Raw genomic sequence first — 18,015 nt, forward strand, 5'->3', positions numbered from 1 at the left:
GATGGATATGAGATGAGGCATGAACATAAATTTTAATTTAATAGTTCTATTAATATTATGAATAAATTAGAATTAATGATGTAATCTTTCAAAAGTAAACATATTTGTATCGGTTTTTCTATGGTGTGCCCATGGGCACACACTAAGCACCAAAATTTATGAATTTGGATAGTTTCTATTGGCTTAGCTTTTTTAATAATGGTGTACCTCCTGCAGTTGCAACAACCACACCAATCAAAACTCTCTAATTTTAAAAATGTTAGTTTGGGATGGAGGGAGTACTGTGACAGAGTTACATTTTTTCTCGATAGTGAATATGACTACTTGAAATTAATGTAACGTGTTAATAGATAGCATTAAACAAGTGTACGACCTGTTCGACAAAATGAAGTGTACAATCAATTTTAAATTTGTGCATGGGAAACAGTTGAATGGCTTAAGAAACACAATTAGCGGTTAAATTAGAACATCCAAGGAATAGCCAAACAGACGCCCTTTATTTCCTGGAGTGCCTGAACATTAAACTTGTTTTTAACTGAACAAAAGCATTAAAAAAATTAAAATTTTATTCAGACTACTAATTCAACAATCTGGATTTCCAAATATAACAACCGGCTTGTCAGTTGAATCTAAAGAAATCCAAGAATCATAACCAGGTCATATACAAAGGCAAGTAGCAATTACAAAAATCTGTTTTTAACCAAGCTTGATCCGCTTGCTCTCTTCAGAACTTCAGATCTTTCATGTAAGATTCACCAGATACCTGACACAGTCAAACAGATGACTGGTTCTGTATGCAGTTTTTCTGAATTACTTGCTGAATTTCTACAATTTAATGATCAAAATCATATTAATTCTCACAGTAAAAAGCCTCCTCACAGATACATATAAAATATAATGTATTATACTAAACAAAAGTTACAAGTTCTTAAAATAAGGTAGCAGTTCCATAATTTTAGAGCAGATTACATTGTATACACTGCAGAGGGTCCAAAGAAGATTAAGAATGATACTAATCACATTTGGAACAAATGGAGGATGGGTACAATATAATCTCAGAAAAACACTTTTAGAAAAAAGATATCAATCTTTAATGTATACTTCATCGAGTCAACCATGTCAATTCATGATACAGTATAGTTATCTTTGGGATAACATCTAGATAACATCTACTTCTATAGTTATTTTGAATTAACATCATCCTAAGTTTTCTTAGGAACAAGCTAATATGCTGTTGTACAGCGTATAATTCACAAAATTGAATTAATGATATCATTTTGGTTACTGCTGTTAACTCCTGTGACAAAACCGTGACAGTGCTAAGAAGGCATGTGCGTGGGTAGTACTATGTGGCATGTGCTGAGTTGAATGTTGGACAAATGTACACACAAATAAAGACAGAAACTGGAAGTATTTTGCCGTTCTATCGATTGAAAAAAAGTAAAGGGGCGAAGTGTGCGATTAGGAAAGGATTTGGGGGAAAAACCCTAAATCAAAGAGTTTAATCCAGCAGTTATTCGTGTGTTTCATGATCAAATCGGTTAAATATAGCACCTTAAAGTATAGACTAGCATTGGTGTGGTTTGTTGTTTGAATGAAATTGAGATATAAAATATATACAACATGTATATATTCACAAACTTACGTAAAAATTATATCAGTTGGTTGCACACAGTGTTTGATACAAAAGAGACATTACATTCCAGCTAAACATTCCCATGCCATGTGGTTGACGGATTCTGTCAAAAAATTTAGTTAACGGCATTGACCAAAATGATATCATTTATTCATTTTAGTGAGTCGGGTGAGACTCCGTGGAGATCAGTGACCTACTTCATATTAATAATGACTTTCGTGACTAGTTTGATAATCAAGCCTAAAATATTGAGTGTTGATTTCCCTGTGCAATTAACTGGAATGTGCTAGAGCTATTATATAGATAACTAGTGGGATTTTCCTGAGTTTCGTCATTATCTTTTTCAAGATTATTAATTCATAAAACAAAAGCCATCAAACAATAAATTATTAAAAGTTGCCAGTCTAGACTTCACATAGCCAAACCTAAATTTTCTTTTTGAGTTCATTTCCAACTTACAGTGCTACCTACGTGACCCAACAATCAGTATCACATGTTAATTAATTTGAAGATAAAAGACCTTTTTAGGTCACGTTATTGATTTGATCAGATTTGCCAAAAATGAACAGCGTAAATTATGGCCACATAAATTTTGGGAAATGATTTAAATGTCTTGCACAAACAAATGAAGCAATTAAGAGGATTTCTAAAACACAAGGCAGACAGACTGAGAGGAAAAACATGTGGACATGCCGGAATGAGATACCCAAACATTTATTTCCTGTATTTTCCTCTCAAATTTAGTTTTGTTTATTTATGGAAAGTCACGTTCATTACTATAGCAGTCAAGATGTTAGGTATATAACAATAATACACAAGTAATGTAAATATTCAGTGTCTTACCTGCAAAACACAAGGCTCTACCAGATAGATAAATGCTAAACATGAAAGTTATCTATCATATGGAGAACCACGTCGGCACCATCAGAATTTAACCAATAGCTTTTGACCTAAGTTTGTCATAGAAGATAAAAGATAAGATGAAAATTAAACTAAGAAGTAACATATTCGTATGCTTCATGAGATTTAGACCATATTAGAACAATATTATTACACACAACACAGGAAGTACTTGGGGAGAGCAAGGCCAGCAACCGCACAGGGTCAGGGCCCAAAATTATATACCCCGTCTTATAGTATATGTTTATAGATGGTAAAAGTTAGCAAAAACTACTATTATTCCCTCATAGAGAATGATCCCATTAAATAAGAAATATTGGTGCAATAAGAAGTGCAAGATCAACTCATTTGAGGTAAATTATTAAAATTGCTCTTTACCATCTCCTATGATAATTTATTTTGTCCAAAAAATATTACTCCCTTTGTCCCCCTCATTTCTTTACGTTACTTTTCGGCACGCTTTTCCACACTCATTTAAAGTATAGTTCCATAATATATTTTTAAAATTTTTTTTCTCGGAAAAAAAATTTGATACTTAAACTTTTATACAAAAAAAGAAAATTTTAGAAAAAAGATCTACAACTATACTTTATAGGAGCCGCAAAATGCGCGCAAACAGTGAACGTAAACAACCGCGGGGGATGAAGGGAGTATTTAATATTATCATATGTATTGTAGCATATAATTTAAGATCCCGATATTGAGATTATGCACGGGGCCTCAAATTCCATTGCCTGACACCCAACAAAATTGGCCAAATGACAGGGACTTGGTCCTAATGAGATTGTTAATAATATGGTTAAATGATCGACTTCGTCAAAACCAAATTGTCAAAGATTAAAAAGATTAATTATATTCTATATTGTTTCTGAATCTTCATGCACTTGAATATAATAAAGGCATATAAATACAAGAGAGCCCATCACTGGTGGCACTATCCCCGTTAAGAAGGGATACATGGTTTAAATGTAAATTAGTATGAAACTACAATTATAAACTATTGCATCACTGCCCAACATATTATAATTTTTGAGTCACTGTTAACTAGTGGATATTACCAAACAGGCAAACTAGCAGTCACAACTCTCATTTTAAAATTAAGATAAGCTTTCTTAAATTTGAATAAATATTAATTAATGTTGATTGGTTAATATGTTCTAGTAATAAACTAAACGCTGGATATTATTGACATGAATCAACAAATTGCTAGAAAAATAATAATAAAGTACAATCATATAATCGAGGGTGCCAGCATTAAGATTCATAAGGAATAACTGAACAGAAAACTTAAAACTTACAATATAAGTACTGAAGGTCTGTAGTATCTACTTGTGGCATAGATTTTATAAAAATAATTTGTTCCAATATAAAGCCTAAGACATTATCTTACCAGATGTTGAAATGTCATGGAAGATAAAACAAAGAAGAATTAGTATTAAGAAATGGCAAGTGAGGTGAAGGAAATAGATATACACAAAATATAGAAAGAATCAAGGAATTTAAAAAAAGAACAGCAACAAGAAAACTCGTAGAAAATCAAGAGGACAAAAAAAAGAAATTGAAAAAGAAAAAGAAGCAGGTTGATGTAATTCTTGGAAATGAAGGAAACGGGAGGATTTATAAATGGAAACAAAAAAAAAAAAGCAACATAAAATGAAATGCCAAAAAAAAAAACCAGTTGGGGTATTTAAGAGAACAGAAAACAAACAGAAAAAAGGAGAACAAAGGATATATACTGCTTTAATAGAAAATACTGCCCCTTAATTTTTAGAATAAATTTTTCAGCAGTAGCACATGTATTTGAAATCTTTTCCAAGAATTAGCAAGAACTGGTAAGAACTAGTAGAAGAATATAAAGTTGATTTCAGGATTAATTAGAGAGACTTGCCTGAATGGTGCTGTGTGCAACATATCTTTGCCTACTCTTACCGAAGCTAACATCTATACGCTCCCAAGGTACTTGAGAGAGGCCTCTGATCATCTCTTCTGCATGTGAAGAACACAAAAAATTTTGCAAATTATAATTTTCACTTATAGATGAACAGTACTATGTATTTACACATTTCAGAGAAGTATTATATAAAAGATAACTATTAAGATATATCAACTTGGAGATTTATACACTCAATTACTTATGGTGCATTACAAGTGTTAGTTATATGGGAAAAGATCATGTGAAGCCTAGAAAACTAGCATCTTTGGAACTAACTCTAGTATATTGTTTAAGGAAATTTATAATGAACTGTTGATTTCTTTTGTTAGGAAAAATTAGTTTTACTGTTGGTTATTGTTTAGAAGATATGAAGGAATGATCTGGCCAAACTAAGACAGGCAGAGAAACAAAGAATTTGTTTTCTTGGGCCTAGGATGGTTGATTCTAGATAGCGTTTGGTTCCTTGCTACAATGTAAAAGTTCATATTATTTTAAAGAGAACACACCTAAAATTCATGAGTTTCTATGATAGGAATCACAAGATAAGCAGGATACCGACTCCAATACATTAATGTACATCCATGCACATCATAATATACCACATATATATCCAAAACATAAAGATTCCTTAATATACACAAAACATAATTTGACAAACCTTCCAAGTCATTTGTCTGCGTGCTGACTGAGGATGATACCTCCCTCTGAATATTTTCAGTTGTTTCTCGGTTGACATATACAATATGTGGGTACTTATCATCCCCGACAAGAAGATCCTTCTAGAAAAAGCGGAAAGGGAAAGAATTTATTGCCATTAAAATTTTCAAGTTCATAAATTATAGTGGCGCCAAAGAAACCGACCTCTGGAAGTTCATGCTGACGTCGAATTGACGATGTTCGCCACCCAACCACGTCTTATAGTTGGTTAAGTTAGACGATAATACAATTTGGTCATTCTGACAAAAACTCAGGTTTAGGAAAATATAAATAAAAAAGGATACGGTCATGGTTTGCATTTGCATATGCCACACGACGTTTAAAAGACCGCAAACCTGATCTACAAAAGTTTGGAAATGATACCATTTACATTCAAGTTTTGCAACATGATTATTTGTGGAAAGTAAAACTATTTAAGTGAAATGTATGGGAAAAATCCTTGCTAACATGAATTTAAGATCATCCAGGTCATAAACCATTTGGAGGAGGAGAGGCCTGTCATCATCTTTATCAGTTAAAAAAAGATGCTTCCCAGATCTCCCAGCAATCAAGTGTGCAGTTTGAGAGGCTTGTTTCTCAAGGAAAGGAAGACCGCCGAGGAACGGAAGCTGCCAAAGCAAAAATAATGATATAGACCATGCATTCTAAATAAAGAATGGCTTGAACAAAGTTAAAAATTAAAAATGAAGCAATAAAAGGACTTGGTACCAAAATAGAGGATTTGTCAAGGAAGAAACTGCAAAACATGAAGCCATGACCATGCAATGGGATCAAAGATTCAGTAGATCTGAGCAGGTTTAAGTTTTTTCCTTACCAGCCAGATATATATGAAGTTATTTGTGAAACAAATAAGTACTTGTGCTTGTTGCGCCATCTATCAGTGACTTTTCTTTCATTTTTTGTAGCCACTTCTTGGTTCACTTTTTTTTTTTTGTGTGTGGAAATTTCAAGTCCACAGTCCATTTATAAAGGAGAGATCTTTGAAGCAAAAGATCAGTGATCTCCACCAAGTTGCATTTACTAACGCAAGAAATATATATTATTTAATGATTACCAGTAGTAGAGAATACAAAACTATTTAACAATGAAAAAAGTAAAAGTAAGGGTTAAATAGCTAATACATAAGTAAGCTGGTTAAAAACTTGTAGTTTGGTCATGTTGTTGAAAAAACTTTCAAACACATAACTTTGCTTCATATAATTTTCAATCGAACGATCGTGCTAACAGAAACTTACACGAACGTTAAAAGTCATTGACTTTTAACGTTCTCCGTTAAAATACCCGTTTACCCGACCCGACCCAATCCTAATCACATTTAAATTCAAAATAAAACATAAAACCACGTCTTTTTACATCTATTACATCAGTATCGATTGAGCGGGAAGGAGGAGTGAACTCAGCGGCGATTCAACTTGGTGACGACTGAACTCAGCGGCGATTAAGAATGGATTGGATGGGCATGTTTATGTTCTTACGGGGTTGATTTCTTTGTATGCAAATTGCGGAGAGATGGTGCCAGCGAAATTGTTGTTTGAGCAGATTGAGCAGCCGGATTTGGCATCATATAATGCTATAATTCTCTTTATTAGTGTAACTGCATGGGGGGATGCTTATTATGTTTGGAATGATGTTTTTGCATTATTGTTCTTGTTCTAGTGATCTTTTTGAAAGATAGCTATATTCCGTTAATGTTTTTAACAGAATTCACGGGAATTACTGATATGCAAGTTTTTAAATACTTCATTAGTTGACTGTGAGCTTTTTTAACAACATGACTAAACTGCAAGTTTTTAACTAGCTTAGTTATGAATTAGCCATTTAACCCGTAAAAAAAATAATGAAAACAATAAAATTTTATAATAAAAGCATATAACATATCTGATATGCCTTCCAATATTTCCTTTAACCCCCCTTCATCTATTTCCTTTATACGGGTTTTACTAAATGATAGCAAAGTTTTTATAACCACATGTCCTTGCCCGTTATGATCACCACAAGAAAACTACTTATTTACTCGGTATTTATTCTTTAATCGAATAAAACTATGTGAGAGTGTGCAGACATTTAACACATATGCGGCACATTTAGATTTAAAGTACAAGAACAAAGAAAAAAAAATAGTTTCAAAAAAAAAGGACAAAGAAAAAAATATAGATGTAAACATTTAATATACTGATGTACCTGTTTGTTGCCCACTGAACCAAGATGCGGAGTTGCTACTGTTATGAAATTTATAGGTTCCAATCCAGCAATTTTACCTCCTTGATGCTGATAAAGCCTCCCTACAGCATACCTCGCAACAAGACCTCCCAACGAGTGAGCGACGAAGGATATTTTGTTTACCGCAGGCCATTGTGTGACAACATCCAATACCTATCCCACAAACAAATCAAGATACATACAGGAAATTCTTAGGCCGGTTAAATACATAAATAGAGGCAATGACTTTAATGTCAAGTTACTTGAGAATATAAATATATCACTGAACAGTACCTCTTCAGACAACCTCTCGCCCATTCGATCTACACCATCGAAAGTCAACTGTAACGAATTGCACTCGCTGCCTGCTCTAACAAAAAATAACATTTCGACCCGGGGTAAGAATAAAAATACCCAAAATTCAACATCGAGTTAAAACATGTGGATTGTGACTGAAAAGTGGATATTCCAGTTATTCAGTACTGACTAGTCAATAAAAATATTGTTGACTGTATCTGAGTTATTGCAACTATATTTAAAGGACAAAACTAAGAATGTTTCTTCAAATGCTTAATACAAGTAAGTTGAACCCACTGCCAGTATACTATACAACCAGCATCACACTATTTTCAGGAATGAATGCTACATTTAATGCAATTGTCATGCTCATTAATTTAATATATAACAGGTTATATGATTTGGTTGGAGGCTACATATTATAATGGCGATCAGAAGGGGTATTATTCAAGAATGGAAGTCAGTTTGCTTTTTACAGGTCCAACAAGTAAATATAAGCAAATGATCTGACCAATTATGCTATACAAACCTGAATATTACTTGTTATACAAACAACACTACAGACCATAATTAGTATGAGAGTTGCATGTGAATGTTAGGGTAAAGAAATTGAAGCTTAGGTGAGAGTTTTCTTTTTAAGCCTACTTTTTAAAGCCTTCATAGGTATAGGGTGATTTTAGTAACTTCTTTCTTTTTCAGAGGTTATATGTGTGTAACTCAGTTAATGGGTGTGCGTGTCTGTGTGGCTGCCAATTTCGAATATATGAGCCTTCATTTTATGATTCTAAAGTATTATGAATATGTAACAGAACGCTAAGTTTTAAACCATAATAGTTATGTAGGCTGAAGCAGAAACAAGCACTTACGATGAACTACAACTTTGCCAGAAAGCTTCTTTACAAATTGCTCAGCTGCATATCTCCAATCTTCAGAACTGAACATTTCAGATGTAAATAAGTAATCTTATGCAGTCTTTCATATATAACAAATCATGCCATCGTAATTATTAATTTATGGCCGGCAAAAGGCATAATGCATTTGTGTTTGAGAACAAGATAGAGTCAAATAAAGGAAAACTTGTCTGATGAGTAGAAACAGTAGGTATCACAACTTTAATGTAAGCTATAACAAAAGTTCATAGCAGAATTTACGAAGTTGATTGAATTCCAAGAATCCCATACAGAACAAACAATTTAACTTAGAATAGTAAGGCTTTTGGCAGAGAGTAGATTTAATGCTTATCAAACATTGTTCATATACAGTCCCCCTTCCATCGCTAAAGATGATAGCAATAATAATTGTGCATAACTATTGATACCGAATGTCAACCCGATCCCTTAATGGATACTGATTATCATAAAAGGGTTAGAAGAGAGTCACCATGGGAAATCAATTCCTAGCCCTGAAAAAATCTAATAAAACGGAAAATTTTTGTACACAGCGAAACTAATTGTGTACAGGTACCTCGTTACTAATGATTAAGAGTAATGACCTAAACATAATAACATAAAAATGGTCACATATCCCATAACTACATGGACTTGATGCGTATATAACAGAAAAATGTACTTAGCCACCTTCGATTCTGAAACTCTGGCCTCTCTTTGATTAATATTCTCAATCTCAGATCCAGAAAAGACGAAGAAAATGAAAAAAGGAAACGAATCCTAATTTCCCCAACGAACTTCCATGGAACTATCAATTTACTATAGCTCTCTACAAATAACGATTATGACGTCTAGTACGGATGATTGTCATCAACAATAAGCAAAACTATTCGGCTAACAACATTTCAATTCATCTAAAAGCACATAAAAATTGACACAAACTTCTCCGTGATCAACTATTTAGTATCGAATCATTCTATAAGTTAGCAGCAAACCAAGCAGCTCTTACAACGTTTTGGCAACTGATTCACAAAAACTAAAAATTCAGTGCCTTCAAAAATACTAGACTGCAAATTCCACTACTTCAACTCGGCATAAACAATATGTTCTGTGCATAAAAATTCAAATGCGAAATCACATCATCAATCACAAACCATACAAAACACAATAAAAAGTAAACACTAATATTACCTTCCAACAATACCATTGACCATAATGACAAGATGGTCAGCTTGCTCATCCGGAGTCGGGTCAAAAACATCCTGGCCGCCAGAAACAGACTCAAGCTGCTCCTTACTGGACCGATCCATAAAGTAAGTCGTGCTTAGTTTACGAATGAAGTCCATATTGTTATTACCACTCTGGGCCCATACCAATCGATAGTTTCTACTTCTTCTTCTACTGAGTCTGGGTAATGATTGAGGTTGAGGCCCAAATAAGGAAGATGTTGCAGGAGAAGAAGGAAGCCTAAGCGGAGAATGAGTAGGCAGGGACATGCGTGGCGGATCAAATTCAGACAATACAACTACTTAGATAATACAGAGTTACTATTACAAATGTTGTCTTTGTCTGTATACGTAGATATGATATGTGTGCTTTTCATGTAAGTATGTATACACGCACGGTTTTATTGTTTGGCAGAGATTCAGACGAGACTGGAGATCGGTGGACGGTGGTTGACTTGTACTTTTACACGATGCCACTGATTAATTATTCAGCATTTCGGCTAAATAGTCCGTCTCTTGTTACTTTTCCTGTTTGCCTTGGACACGTTTGCCAACACACATTTTTTATCGTCAATATCTTTAATTTCATATTAATATTAAATAAAAAATCTTTATTGTATTAAAATACTCGTAAATACTTTATCATCAATATCTTTAATTTCATATTAATATTAAATAAAAAATCTTTATTGTATTAAAATACTCGTAAATACGAATCCAACAAGATCACTCATGACTATATTTGGTCTTATAGATTTGACGTAAATTAAACATTTGTCTCATGTTATGAACAGTCCCGACATTTCAAATAGGAAAAGCTTAAAGAAACAGAGGGAATAGTGGACTTTTATAGAGACTGAAATTTATATAAATTATATAATTAAATATTATAAAAATTTTATTCATAAAATAAAATGTATAATTCTTTTTAATATTTATTTTTAGTTTATGAGTTATTTCTGGAGCTCATTTTTCATTTTCAGAGCAACAAAGCAGGAAAAGATCAAATTATCCTTGCATTAATTTTTTCCCAGAGTTGTTTATTATATATATAGGGGCAGTTTTGTCTTTTTATTTTTCTTTTGTTCTGAAAATAACAAATGTGTTTTGGATATAACATTTTTCTTTATGAAATTATAAAATAATAATTTAATTTCCGATCAATATTGATCGATTTGATAAAAAGTTTAGAATGTAAAAAAGATTACCTGTTAAGTGTTAAGTGCCATCCATCACTTCAATAGTATTTAACTTTAATCATGTGGTTCAACAAAAAAGCTTCATATTCACCCCTCTCAAGTCTCTATCATCACATTGGCCATTAACAACATGGCCGCCATAAAAAAATTAATAGTATTAGATTTCAAATAATTATGAAATACATGTCCAAACTTAAATTTAATGTATACTCAATTATTTAACAAATTCTAATATGATTACACCATCTGCAGCTGAGACTGTTGTGATTACATCTTCATGGCTTGCACTGCTACAAGTTCATCATCAAATTCATCATAGCTGGAGCTGCAGGATTAACTTGCTTCTGGGTATTGTAAACTGCAGTTATAAAAATGTTATTGTCTTCTGCTTTGACAGTAGCTTTCTGTTTATTATTGAGATTCCTCTTGCTGACAAAGTAAATAATACTAGTACACCATCAAAGACTAAGCATGTTCTAACAAAACAACATTCATTTCATATGGGCAATGTGAAATCTATAGCAACTACCATGGTATTGGTAGCATATTCTACATTATACTAATGTGTTGCATATGAACTAGTAAGGCCTCTCTCCCACATAATTACCCACTGGATCATAATTACAAGTCATAAACACATCTCCACTCTCGCAAACCACCCTAGCACACCCCACTCTTCTTGTTGTTTTCCACACTATCTGCGTATAATGTCCACATTCTTGTTCCTCTGCGCAACTGTTTGCCGCGTAATTGTAGTATTTTTCTTCTTCTGCCCACGCTTGAACAGCCTGGGTCGGTTTCCAATCAGAGCCGCTTCCCCAGAAGATGTTTTCACCAAGTTTGAACTCGAATTCTGGGAAGGAATGTATGAGCTCACAGTCTGCTTGTCTCTGTCCAGCCCACCATTTCGCGTAGTCCTCTAGCTGAGTGTCATAAGTGAGTGGCCACTCCCATTTGGCTGCCCTCACTATATTGTGAGCAAACAGAAACTGGAATTGTTCCGCGACACAATTCCAGCATAGCTGCTGTGAGATTTTGTATATGGTATTGTTATCTGATCGTAGAGGTGTGATTTTTGGCGGTGGAGTGGAGGAAGTGTTGACAGACAGGACAGTGTTGTTTGATGAATGTGTGGAGAGGCACAGAATGATCAGGAGAATAAAAGATGGATTCATTGTTTTAGTGGTGAATTCAACAAGGCTTGGGGAGAAACACAGCCAATTAGTTATGCAGTACTAAAATTATGCACAGGCTGTGATTCATGAGGCATATATTGCTAGTACATGCGACGACAAATTTTGAAAGATATGGTTGTCATAGAACTGTGGAAAGCAATTGCTTGCATTAGTCAATTTTTGTGGGGTTCCATCTGTGCCCGAACCAGGATTTATACTCTCTGTTTATGTATCATTTAAGCCATCTTTCACGCGTTTTTTTTAAACAAGAAATTCAGGCAAGGTAATTTCAGAGTTTTAGTTATGTGATCATGAAATATGTATGTGACTACGTGAGCCTTTAACAAGGACTAATTCTGTTTCACCTCAGCTTATCAATCGAGTTATTTGCTCCAGACTAAAATTTTCTGAAGAAACAAATTGGGAATCCGAATGAACAGGAAGTTTAGAAAAGAGTGTAATACAGGTAGGAGGGAATGAATGGAATCTGTTGGCTCATGTGATGTAAACGGCTGAGGCTATGCATTTGTTGAGCCCGTGAACTGTAATTGTTTGATTCTTCCATTTATTATATCATGCTGTATATGAAATAATCAAGTCTCTGGCTACTAGCATGTTACTGGACATTCTAGAAAACATGGAGCACTTATCTTCACAAAAACATGGACAAGTGTCGCTCATTTGGTGGAAATTGCTGATAGAATTAGACACTAGAGGTCATAAGAAAAATACTTGTAATTTCACAGAATCACCAAACTTCAACTGGACCATGTTGTAGGCTTGTTGCATTCAATAGTATATCACACCAGAATGCGCGTGTAATTCACTGGAAAGAAGAATCTTAAACATGTAACATATGAGACGGATTTAGTAGAGAACCACATATCCGTGAGGATCATGATGGGGATCGAAAGAAACCGTGAGTATCATGAGAACCAAAATTCAGTAATTCTGTTGCATAATGATCCTGCAAATTTTGTTTAGAACTTTTATAATAATGCAAAATGCCTTAGTTGATTTGGGGATGTATCACGTTTATCAACTTTATTTTTTTCCATTCAAACCTCAGAAGGTGAAAAAGTGAATTACTTTCTCCTTTTTTTACAGCTCCAAGACTCCATTCAAATGAACTGCTAAGTTAGTTCCACATTTTCAGAGAAAAAAAATTCCAAAGAAGAAAGTTAAAGAAATACAAAAATGTCGAATTGAATACTACTGTATAAAAATCAGTAAGGCTTCTCCCCAATATAATTGCCAGGAGGATCATAATTGCAAGTCATAAACACACCTCTGCCACCAAAACAATTTACTCTAGCACAACCAACTCTTCTCGTTTGCCTCCACACAATCTGTGTATAATGCCCACACTCCTCCCCTCCACCGCAAGAATTTGACCAGTAGTTGTACCACTTCTTTTCCCCCACCCATGCAGCTGCGGCCTGAACAGGGCTCCACTTGTTTCCGCTCCCCCAAAATATGTTCTCTCCATAATCCCCGTTAGAGTGCTTCAACGCACAGTCCCACCGCCTCTGGTTAGCGTACCATTGAGCATAGCGCGCAAGTTTGGCATCCCATACAAGTGGACGCATTCTCAATGCAGACCTTGCTGCATTTTGTGGTGCCAGAAATTGGCTTATCACCGAGTTCAGGTTCTTGGCATCGGAAGAAGTGGCTGAGACAATGAGGAGGAAGACAAGTAAATTGAGGATTATACTTGGGGGACTCATTTACACATAACTCTCCATGGTTGCATTGGTAATTCAATATATAAGAAGTTGAATGAACTTAAGTCTTGAGTGGTTAGATTTGTAAGGAATATGATTAATTGTCAACTATGGGGTGGCACCCATGTTCGATAATGATTACCACATATTTCTTTTTTCACAAAGGTTTCAACAACCTCAAGTGCTATTAAGTATTAACACACATCAAGTTAAATTGCTATAGTATTCATGATTATTATACAAGTAGAATCATATAATTGAGGAGGAGCCGCACAGATTTTCTACCAAATACCCTGATTATTCTGACTTCATATACAGATAGATTTTGTGGAAAAAAGAATGAGAATTGTTGTGCGGCCTGCAGATTAGTATAAACTAATCTCAGACTGCTAGCTATGCACGGATGTCATGCACACCTGATGAAATGATAGCACCTAAATCAGCGGCACCTAACAATCATGCAAAATCAATGATCAAAGCGGATTTAACGCATCCAAAATAATGTCTCAATGATAACTATACTGTAAGATGGGCAGGACCAAGCAACATAGAAAATCTGCATATCCGGAAAAGGTTATAGTCTTGTGTTTACTGATTACTGCGTAATTTTAAGCAATAGCTGATAAGCTAATTAATTAGTTCATAAGGGAGGAAACTTACTATTTGAGCCAAGTTTAAGAAGCAGATGAGATATAGCATTACAAAGCTTGACAATATGAATTTATTCTTGACTGAGGGTCATGACATACCGATTAATGATCAATAGTTTATCAAATGGTAAATAGTAGATTACTAAAAGTTCTGAAATTATGAGTTGAGCTTCCATTCGGTCCTGTACTTTCAAGCAACCGGCTTCTAAGTATTCCCACGTTTTCTCTCATTTCTTTTCCCTTATCGCCAACCATTATGCTGTCCAAGGCCTCCATTGTTCCGCCTTCAGTAAACTTGCCATCCTTCACTTTCATACCAATCTTCCATACTTCCTCCACCAACCTACAATTTATCATATTATCTCCTAGCAGAGGCCTTGCTACCAAGGGCACACAACATAATATACTCTCCACCAGTGAATTAAACCCACAGTGTGTCACATAAACTCCGACAGAAGGATGTCCTAAAACTTGCAGCTGAGGAGCCCATGCTACTATCTTTCCATGTCCACTCGTCTTCTCAGAGAATCCATCTGGCAGCAGGCTCCTCATGGTGTCCTGAAGTGACCAGATAAACGGTCTTTTGGAAGAAGCTAATGCTTCTGCTAGTGCTACTATTTCACTTGGCGGTGGGACTAATACGTTACCAAATCCTATATATACCACTGATCCGCTCTCACGAGTGTCCAGCCACTCAAGGCACCCGCTTGTATCGTCTGAATTTGATAACAGAGGCACAGTTATTGTTGATGGGCCTACATTAAGTACATTTCTTAAAATTGGCTTCAAATCACTTGTTCCAGCAGGCTCGAGTTCCTCAAATGAGTTAATTGCAACGGCAGTAGCCCCAGCCAGCTTCGTCCCCATATCTTGAAGCATTTTTGAAAGCGGAGATTCCAAGTCACCACATACCACTCCTTCAGGTAAATCAGATACACGAACAGCTGATAATCCCGGGAGGATCTTAACATTTGCCTCTTCATTTTCAATAGAGAAGTGAGCACGGATGAGGTCAGTGTAAACATGAGCAGAAAAAGAGGTAGCTCCAGCAGCCCAAAATGCCAGCCAAGGAACACCCATCACCTCTGCCATGTCATTTGCGAACCACAAGAATGCGTCAGCTAAAATGCAGCTGACTTTCACCCCAGAGTCTGCCTCGGCCTGTTTCACAATCTTATAAAAATTCTCAGGGGTGGCCTCTAGGAATATCTCAACTAGCTGTTGAGGTGATTTGGAAGAAGCTTCTTCTGGGAATACTCCATCCCACACGTCGTAAGGCTTGATCAGACTGTGTGCTGGCTTAGAGAAAATCTTTGCAATCGAGGCTGGCGTGCTGAGAAAGGAGAAAATGACTCCAAGTGGTGCAGACGCGGCGAGCCTCTGGGTGAGGTTGAGGAGAGCTGCTGCATGGGAACCGAATGGGAAAGCCAAGACAGCAATGTGGGTTGTTCTAGTCATGCCAGTCAGTCTGATTAAACAGAGAGCAGCTTATATTATACACTCTGATTATAACTTGGACATAACTAATCAAATAAAACGACAAACTATGTATTATATATGTCACGCTCATTTTATCACATGAGACGTGCGATGAACATATATCAAGCTACATGAGATCGATGCTTCCCTTAATCTGTTCTAACAACCTCTCACACTTTTCGAAGTCACTTGATTATGGCAGGTTGCTAGCACTTAGTTATGCTTTTGGAGAGAAATTAAGAAAATTTTCAAGTGGTTTTCTACGTATCGAGATTGTCGAGATTATCGTAACCTCTAATTTCTACAATATTGCAGTGTTTCATTTCGAAATTCAGTTATACTATTAGTTAATAATTTTATCATACCTTGAGATACAACAGATATTCTACGTGTTTAGGTATGTACGAAATCTGATTCAAACGCTAAAGATCCTAGCAAAAAGTCTTACCGGATGGACAATATAAATAATCGGATTTTCTATAGCACACGCTAACAAAAATTATTTATTTATGTGATGGATTTTGATCGACTCCCATTGATAGTTCCTGCTTGCACAAAATTTACCAATTAAAATCTCCCGTCTAATTAAAAAATAGTTGTTAGTGTGTCGCCGTACACATACAGCAGAAAGAAGTATGGATAATATGATAATCATTTCATATTTGACTATATGGACTGATATAGTCAAATACGTACAACAAGATTTTCAATCATGTAGATTAAAACTATCTTCAAGGTAAGCTCATATAAGATAAATTCTACTATATTTAATATTACTTATTATCATATTAAAAATTATATTTTATCTATAATAACATGAAATTAAGGACCATTTCTTATAACGATAGACAAGGAACGGCCCACTTATTATTGAGTAGATTCCTATCTCTTATAAAAGTTGTATTAAAATTATAATCGATGCATATATTACTCCCTCCTCCCTCCGTCATTTTTTATCTGTCCATTTTGGAAAAAAAACACATACCAAAGAATAATTGATTGTATAAACTTTTTCATTAAATACCTCTAATCAATATCTTGAAAATGATGGAATACCCCTACTTTATGTCTTTAAAACATGAATTCAACCAAGTTTTAAATAAGTCAAGCCTTGAAAATTGAAATTATGGAGATATATTTGAAAAACTATCATTAAATTAGTTTTGAAAGTATAAATGGACAGATAAATAGGGATAAATTTTTACTTCCAAAGTGGACAGATAAATAGGGACGGAGGGAGTATTAAACTTATGATATACTCGTTCTGTTTTGAAATATAAGTCGTTTGATTTTTCGACATACACTTTTAAGTCATTTGACCGTTTAGTTAAGATTATTATTTTTATATTTTTTTTCTGAATAAAAAAAATATGATTAATATTATAATTCAGAAAAAAAAAAATTAAAATTATTATTTTAACTAAGCGGTCAAACAATTTAAACGTGTGTGCCAAAAAACCAAGCGACCTATATTTCAAAAACGGAGAGAGTATTTGTTGAACGGATAAAATAAAATATGACTATTGACATTAATTTGGTATAACAAATGTACAGTTACTTATTAAATATGACCAAATTATTTATAGTTGTATTTCAATATTGGAAGAAGATATTGAGGCGTACAGTAGACTCCAATTATAGTTATTTTTGGTATCAATTTGGGAAAAATATATATTTGGCAGGGATTCTGTAATCAATCTTCAGATCATACTACCAAGGAATGTGGTAGGTAGACTAATTTCTCACAGAATTTTTTTACGGTTATTACCCATATGAGCTCGAAGCTTGTTTTGGTAACCCCCGGAAATTTTTCGTATAAACTAACAATTCCAATAATTTCGGCTAATTTCAAACATTTTTTCGAAACTCCTAAGATAATACCCTCTCCGTCCCAACTATTTGTAACAGAGATGAGGGATGAAGGTAGTTGGTATAATAGTATTTTATATTATTAAAAATTATTATTTTTGTAATCTATTTTTGTAATATATAT

General features: G+C 34.5%; 4 protein-coding genes across 6 annotated transcripts; all 4 read right to left on the reverse strand.

Moving 5' to 3' along the window:
- Nucleotides 1-548: 548 nt before the first annotated feature.
- LOC108223282 (putative lipase YDR444W) lies at nt 549-10,270 on the reverse strand. 3 transcript variants are annotated; one of them, XM_017397448.2, is made up of 11 exons: nt 9,761-10,270; nt 8,549-8,616; nt 7,680-7,750; nt 7,368-7,559; nt 5,634-5,794; nt 5,471-5,526; nt 5,331-5,383; nt 5,128-5,248; nt 4,425-4,522; nt 2,480-2,586; nt 549-825 (listed from the first exon to the last, which is right to left on the reverse strand). In XM_017397448.2, exons 1-10 carry the CDS (start codon nt 10,063-10,065, stop codon nt 2,515-2,517), a joined length of 1,197 nt encoding a protein of 398 aa, XP_017252937.1. In that variant the 5' UTR covers nt 10,066-10,270; the 3' UTR covers nt 549-825; nt 2,480-2,514. The 3 variants fall into 3 exon arrangements, with proteins under 3 accessions (XP_017252937.1, XP_017252939.1, XP_017252940.1); XM_017397450.2 differs by having other exon boundaries at nt 549-763; nt 9,761-10,269; XM_017397451.2 differs by lacking the exon at nt 549-825 and adding an exon at nt 1,628-1,739 and having other exon boundaries at nt 9,761-10,267.
- An 817-nt stretch (nt 10,271-11,087) lies between these two features.
- Nucleotides 11,088-12,463, reverse strand: LOC108222063 (pathogenesis-related protein PR-1). Its single transcript, XM_017395951.2, has one exon. It carries the CDS (start codon nt 12,167-12,169, stop codon nt 11,573-11,575), a length of 597 nt encoding a protein of 198 aa, XP_017251440.1. The 5' UTR covers nt 12,170-12,463; the 3' UTR covers nt 11,088-11,572.
- Nucleotides 12,464-13,350: 887 nt separating this feature from the next.
- On the reverse strand, nt 13,351-14,129 carry LOC108221068 (pathogenesis-related protein PR-1-like). The gene has a single exon (XM_017394970.2). It carries the CDS (start codon nt 13,894-13,896, stop codon nt 13,396-13,398), a length of 501 nt encoding a protein of 166 aa, XP_017250459.1. The 5' UTR covers nt 13,897-14,129; the 3' UTR covers nt 13,351-13,395.
- Nucleotides 14,130-14,591: 462 nt separating this feature from the next.
- LOC108221067 (anthocyanidin 3-O-glucosyltransferase-like) lies at nt 14,592-16,086 on the reverse strand. Its single transcript, XM_017394968.2, has one exon. It carries the CDS (start codon nt 15,999-16,001, stop codon nt 14,664-14,666), a length of 1,338 nt encoding a protein of 445 aa, XP_017250457.1. The 5' UTR covers nt 16,002-16,086; the 3' UTR covers nt 14,592-14,663.
- Between the last annotated feature and the right edge of the window lie 1,929 nt (nt 16,087-18,015).

Source organism: Daucus carota, chromosome 5 (assembly GCF_001625215.2).
Source record: "Daucus carota subsp. sativus chromosome 5, DH1 v3.0, whole genome shotgun sequence".
Lineage (NCBI taxonomy): Eukaryota > Viridiplantae > Streptophyta > Magnoliopsida > Apiales > Apiaceae > Daucus > Daucus carota.